This window comes from Buceros rhinoceros, unplaced genomic scaffold (genome assembly GCF_000710305.1).
Source record: "Buceros rhinoceros silvestris isolate BGI_N320 unplaced genomic scaffold, ASM71030v1 scaffold6795, whole genome shotgun sequence".
Classification (NCBI taxonomy): Eukaryota; Metazoa; Chordata; class Aves; order Bucerotiformes; family Bucerotidae; genus Buceros; species Buceros rhinoceros.
Window position 1 is genome coordinate 1 of NW_010412294.1, and position 6,976 is coordinate 6,976.

The following is a 6,976-nucleotide window of genomic DNA, read 5'->3' on the forward strand; positions in this document are numbered from 1 at the left end:
GGCGGAAAGTTGCGGAGCGGCGCCGGCCGAGGACTTGTCCAAGGTGTCGGACGAGGAGCTGCTGAAGTGGAGCAAGGAGGAGCTGATCCGCAGCCTGCGCCGCGCCGAGGCCGAGAAGATGAGCGCGATGCTGGACCACAGCAACCTCATCCGGGAGGTGAACCGCCGCCTCCAGCTCCACCTCGGCGAGATCCGCGGCTTGAAGGTAGCGGGGTGGGCAGGGTGGGAGCCCTGAAGTTTCTGCCGTGTCTCCGCGCCCCCCGCCCGTCCCGCCGGGAGCGATCTCATCAGGTGGATGGCTCTGGGAGGAGAGCCGCGTGAAAAGTGAATGAGGACTGGAGGGAATAGCGTTTGATCCCGCTTAAAAATCGAGTGTCCGGTTAAGAGATGGCCAGCTCTAAGGAACTTGGCTGGTGTATGCTCTGCCCCAGTGTGCCCTGGGTTGAGAGAAACACTCAAATCTTGTCACTTTTGTCTTAGACTTCTGTGGGTTTTAGCAAGGTTAAACGATCCTGGCTGAACTGCACGTGAAAGAACAGTGTGCAGAGCTGCAGATGTTCCGGAGGGTTTGTGTAGCTTATGCTGTGTTGTGTCACGGCTCAAAGGCGAGTTACAGAACTGTCCGGCTCTCTGGTAGGCTGCTGTGGAGAGGTGGCTGTGGCCGGGACTAGGCGTATGGCAGGTGATGGCAAACCCTTGGGCTCAGTTTTGGGATGATCAGGACCAATCCCTAGTTTATTGTCTGAAAAAAACATCTGATAATACGGCTTGGACAAAGCCGTTTTCAATTGTATAATTCTGCAGGTTACAGTCAGAGCAGACCAAATCTGTCGTGACTTATCCCTTAACAGAACTGCTGTTGGATGAGCAGTCCCTGGTGTTCACTTCCCAGCTGCGAGGACTGGGAAGGTAGAGTGACTACTCACAGATAATTACCCTGATGTAGCGTGTGTCATAGACCTGCAAAGAACATGTTTGGTCTCGTTGCTGTGGGAAAGGACATTGTTTTTTTGGAATTCCTTCAGTGAGGTGAGGTTGGAGGGAAGGAGAGACAGTGATGCAGTGTGGGCTTTTGAGCTATTACCTCAGTACATTGGAGGAGAGTTCTTCACTGGTGGAAAGGCTTTAAACAACTGAATTATCAAAGAGCGTGCAGGGGAAGGCTGTTCCCGTCTCCCAAGTGTTCCTGTTCCGCAAAGTATGAGCGTGTGTGTCCCCTCCCTCTTCTAGATGATATGTGGTGTCTGGGGGTAAAAGACACCCATCCACGACAGTATCTAGGAAACAGAAAGCTCGCACTTGAACTGGAAGTTAAGTGACAACAGCAGCCTCTTTCTCCCAGTTATGTGTGAAGGTGTTGTGATTTATTCATCTTCCAGCAAGTAACGCAACGCACCGAGGTGTGTAGGAAGGGGTGACAAACCACTCTCTCGATTATGAACTTCTTAAGTGATGATTAACTTCCACCTTGTGTTCAGATGCCTCAGCTGGAGCTTCTAAAAGGATTTGAGCCCATGCGTTGGTGTCTGGGCATCCACCTCCCTTGTCCGGTGTGAAGTAACTGGTCCGTGAGCAGCACTGCCCGGCTGCACCTGGGCACCCACCTGGTGTGGGTGGCTGGGTGCCTCCCACTAATGGATGATTAGCTAAAATGGTTAGATTTTTAACAGTTGGGGCGAATCTCTGCTTCTCATTTCACATATAAGAAGGCATGAAAGTTTAGAGGGGAGGGGGGTAGATCTGGTCACAAGGCGGTTCGGTAAAACTAGGAGGATAAATCATGGAAAGTGTTTTCTTTGGCATGTTGCTCTGCCGTAGTAACAGCTTGAGCATTTTTGCTTCAGACTGTTCCTCACTTAGAGAAGCGCATGGAATCGCGTTCTGCACTTTGTTAGGAGTGAAGCAGCCATCAGAGCAGATTATTCCGTTTCCGAGCGGTTGAAGCAATCCGGGTTAAGTGATGACTGACAAGGTGCTTTTATGCAAATCTGGAACAAAACCAAACACCCCCCAAATCTGTAAAATCTCCAAAATGTTCATCTTTATGTGTGAACACCCTTCAGGGAACAGAGAGTATAACTGCCGATGGTTAACTGTTTCAGGGAGATTCCAGTTTCCGGTGTGCCGCACAGTTTTATTCAGCGGTAACTCGCAGGTGATTATTTCTCGAGGGAGTGAGATCATCATGAGAGCACTTGTGATCTTTGCCCAGTTTGGGAGCTGAATCATTCTGATATTTAGCATGAGAGTTAATTAAGCACCTGAAACTCTTAGGCTGTATCGCAAGTTAATCTTTGAGTGCTTCAGGATTAGCTCTGTTTTTAGTGGACAGCAGCTTTCTTTGAAGCTCTTATAATACACCAGACCGACACAACGCAATTAGTTCTGCCTCGCTCGAGCACTTAGATGATGGGTTTATAGCAGTGCTGTTCGCTGCCTTGTGTGACGGTACTGGTGTGATGTTAACTCTTTTAGATGCTTGTCTGTCATGATTCTCTTTCTTTTAAAGGATATCAACCAGAAGCTGCAGGAAGATAACCAAGAACTGAGAGACCTTTGCTGCTTTCTGGATGACGACAGGCAGAAAGGCAAGAAGGTGTCCCGCGAGTGGCAGAGACTGGGCAGGTACAGCGCTAGCGTTATGCACAAAGAGGTTGCCTTGTACTTACAGAAGCTGAAAGAGCTGGAAGTGAGGCAAGAGGAAGTGGTTAAGGAAAACCTGGAGCTGAAAGAGTTGTGTGTGCTGCTGGATGAGGAGAAAGGTGGTGGAGCAGGCAGCCGGAGCTCTATCGACAGCCAAATCAGCCTGTGCCAGTTAACTGCAACGAGTACCTACATAAGAGATGTGGGTGATGGGAGTAGTACTTCTAGCACAGGAAGTACAGACAGTCCAGACCATCACAAACATCATCCAAGTACTAGTCCAGAACATCTTCAAAAAACTCGGGGTGAAGGCAGCCCCGAGCATCAGAAGCACAGGAGTATCAGCCCGGAGCACCTGCAGAAGCCTCGGAGTTCTGGCAGTCCTGACCACCACCTGAAAGGACCGAGTCCAGAACACCACAAAACCATTGTCAAAGCACCTGAGCAACAGAAGCACAGCAGCAGCAGTCCTGAAACTATCCCAAAGCACGTTTTGAGCAGCAGCCCTGAACACTTCCAAAAGCAGAGGCCTGGTAGCAGCCCTGAGCATCAAAAGCACAGCAGTGGCAGCCCAGATCATCTTCAAAAGCACACGCCGAGCGGAAGTACGGAGCACCTCCACAAAGTGAGGGGTACAAGCCCTGAGCATCTCAAACAACACTATGGAGGGAGCCCAGAGCATCTCAAACATCTCAGTGGAGGCAGCAGAGAAGGTACCCTCAGGAGACAAGTAACAGATGACCTGTCCCCTCACCACAGGAGTATATACAATGGAATGAACGGTGGGTCAATGCAGTTGGTGAAAACTCACTTTGAAAATTACTGAGGTAGTTTCGGTGCTATTTCTGGCAAAGGAATGATGTTTCTCTGTGAAGTGAGAGGTAACAAGTCGGGAGTCAGCATTATTCCTTTAGCAAGTGAATTAACTGGAACATACCTGTCTGTCTGTCCAGCAGACATTGGGTGGAGTAAAAAATAGAGCAAAGGTGCTTGGACTGTTGGTGTGAGGGATCGAGACGCAGCTCTTGGCCTCGGTCCTGCGCTGTGGTTGGTAGATGGCAGCGGTTTGTCCCTGGGTAGGTTTCTGTTTACAGCCCAGAGGAGGTGGGTATGTTTTTGTCCTGCCTCTGTCTGAGTCAGCAGAATGGGGGCGATGTCTCCTGTTTCATTTCCACCTTTCTAACCTACCCTGTCTGTAGCTTCAAGGATTTTAAAATTTCCTGTGTGTTGATGGAAGCCTCCTCCTATCCTTTTCCATAAACTCTGGAAAAGACCTCAGATGAGGAGCGAGGCTCAGTATCAATGAATCTGGTTATAAAAGCTCCTGAAGCTTTTCAAAGCCTTGAGTTTGCATGTGTTTAATTATAATACATTAAAAATTAAGGAAGGTCTGGAGGGTGGTTCTTTCTCTAGTGCTGTTATAGCTGCACTTTGGGGAGACACCCAGTAGACATACCTGGCTTCTAAGAGCTGTGTGTCCTCGCTGGCTGAAAAGAATGATTTTTTTAAGGTAGTCACAATATAAGTGTTTTGGTATCTTGAAAGATATCGAAAAGCGGTTACAGCAGTACTGAAGTGAGTGAAATACAGCGAGTGAAATGGTTACGGAGTGCAAACATCTCCTGTGCTGTAGAAACAACTTTTTGTAGACTTAGCAGACTTTCTATAGGCTGCTCCTTTTTGTTTCTTTTTTGTGTTTGGAGATTTTTTCATGAAGAATATTAGTGTCATAGTTGAAAAGTTATTTCTCCGGCCTTTCCCCTTAGCTTTGAAGTCCAGCTCTGAGGCAAGTGAGGGCTTTGCCTTAGTGACTTGCCTTGGATGCAGTTCACCTGTTTCCGTTTCATGAGCAGCTGTGAGAAGTTGTTTCGACAGCAGTGGGACTGACCACTTGTTGCTGATGCTTGTGAGATGGAGGAGGCAGTGAGCTCTGGGCCGGCTGCTGTCCTCATCGCTTATCCCGTGGCTCTCGCATCAGTCCATTCGCCTGTGGTGGCTGACGTGCAGAGTGCCTTCCCTTGAGATAACCTCTCTGGAGGGGTAAATCCTGATGACTATCAGTGACGTTGACAGGGCTGATGAACCCCAGTGCTAAGTGTAGAGACCTCTCTTCTTAATGATTTAAAAATGACTAGTGAGAGGAGTGTATGAAACTGTGAAGATGTGCAGTTCCTGAGTTATAAAAGTTAGTCTTCAACGCTTCATTAAATACTGCCTTTCTTTCTGTTTAAAATTGAGCTGGCTGTAAATGGTGTGAAGTATGGAACCAGACTTCCTAAAAGTGCCGCCTGCTGCTTGTGATGCTCATCAAGCCAGTCCCTGGCAATTTAGGGAGGTGTCAGAAGGTTTCAGGTATATCTTTTTAAAACTGGTTTTCCTGCTTCCAGCATGGTGGGGTTTCTGATCTTCTTTTGTGTCCAAATACTCTTGTCAAGAACTTGGCCGTGTTAGTAACAGTGCAATGACAGCTGCTGCCGCTGTCAACCCTGGTGGCCTTCGGGCAGACTCTTCCATCTACCTACAACTTGGACTGAGGCCCCAAGGTGCTGGTGAGGGTTGCTGGTGATTGGGGTTCTCTTGTTGACTTGAATCAGAGTTTGCCTTGTCCTACGCTTTACGTGACACTTTTGCAGAGGACTTTTCTCACTAGTAAGCCATCAGATCTCTCTTCTTTCATATTTAAGAAATTTGATGCAGGCATGAGGTTTTATTCTGGCGTTCATCTGACCTTGTTACTGTTGTGAAAATCGTGTGTAAATCTTAATTTGCATGTTCCGTGTGCACTGGTACATGTGAACCTGCCGATTGAGTAAGGGTGGGAACTGTGCATTGAGCTGAAGTGAACCCCCTGATCTTCTGGATCTCTTGTAAGGACCCTCTGAAAACACGGGTTAGAAAGTGCATGGAAACCCGGCCCCAAACTCTGCTGAGCAATGTAAAAGGGCACTGTCTTCGATGCTTACCCCAAAATTGTGCAGTAAGTATACTAGATCCTGCTGGTGGAACCAAGTTTGGATTAAAACGTGGCGTCTCTCTAGCTGGTAGGTGTTTGACCGGACTTTGGAGTGATGATTTTGCAGGGCACTCCCAGTCTTCCTGGTTGTGGACTCTCCTGTGAGCAGCGAGTGAAGTGTTTGTGATCCTAGGCGACGAACGGCAGAGACTATCATCTTGTGATGCCTTTGTAGATAAAAGAATAAAATAATGCATTTTAACTGTGTGATTGGAACTTAGAGTCAGTACAAGCCTGTCCCATCTTCCTTGGTCTTAACAGGGCTCTGAATCAGGTCTGAGAGGAGAAGATACTCCTCTGCATGTCAGATGTCCTTCTGGAAAGGACTGCACTGTCCCTAGTTGTCCCTAGTTGTCCCTAGTTGTCCCTAGTTGTCCCTAGTTGTCCCACAGCCGAACTATTGCTGTCATAACGAGAGCTGCGAACAGCTCCTGTGTACCCGGCGTTCTGGCCTCTCGTGAGACCTCGGGGCAGCGACGTGTTCCAGAGCGCACTGTTATCTGCAGCAGAAGCTTGACGGTACGTAAAGGTGCGGGGATGGAGTTGGAGCCTTTGCAGGTTTCTGACTGCAGTCGAGTGAGAGCAGTCGCAGTGTGATGTTACAGCAACGCGATGAGTAGCTGTCGTTCGCTTTGCAGGACACGGGATGTGCATTAATCATTTGGGCTTCGTGCACTTTTTAAGCTGTCACGAGGTGTGGGGGAAGTCAGTCAGGCTGAAGCTGTCGTTGGCCACAGGCAGACTGAAGGAAGTACGGATGAGGTGTAACATTTCCTTTCATAATTCTTCTCATTTTCTGCCCTCAAAGGTTTGATCTTGGTATTTTTTCTTGTACGACATGTCAGCTTTCATTTGTAAGGCTTTATAGATCTTATACAAAACTTACTTCAGGGATCTCCTCTGTATTTTTCTGAAGTGGGTGTCCTCAACCTTTAGAGTGACAGAAAACGGGGTGCAAGAGCTAAATCTGAGTAGTTGTTTGGTAACTGCAAACATATGTACTTCATTTTAACGGCTGTAATCGAATAAAACATGATGACAGCCTTTTGCTGTGATCACGCCTAAACGTTCTGGGTAAAGAGCACAGAGGTATTTATTTGGGATAGAAAGATTGCTGAAGAATCCCTGGCAGGTTAACTGTGAGCACGAGGGGTGCAAGTGCCTCGGTGTGAATCCTTTGGCTTTCAGCATTTGCAGTCCAAGTGGTGGTTTTTATTCTGAGCAGTTTAGCGTAAAGTTCCTCTTTTAAGAGGTCCTTTGACTTTTGTGTGGAAGAAAGGGATCAGAAGGCTTTTCCTAGGGGCTCTTTGCTTCCTGCTG

General features: G+C 48.0%; 1 protein-coding gene across 1 annotated transcript in view; it reads left to right on the forward strand.

Annotated features, from left to right (window-relative positions):
- Positions 1–7: 7 nt before the first annotated feature.
- CCDC85A (coiled-coil domain containing 85A) overlaps positions 8–6,976 on the forward strand; it is a gene marked incomplete at its 5' end in the record, with an annotated part of 65,194 nt that continues 58,225 nt past the window's right edge. Inside the window, 2 exons of the mRNA XM_010136340.1 lie at positions 8–205; positions 2,510–3,425. Coding sequence (XP_010134642.1) covers positions 8–205; positions 2,510–3,425 — 1,114 coding nt within the window. The remainder of the gene's footprint in view (positions 206–2,509; positions 3,426–6,976) is intronic.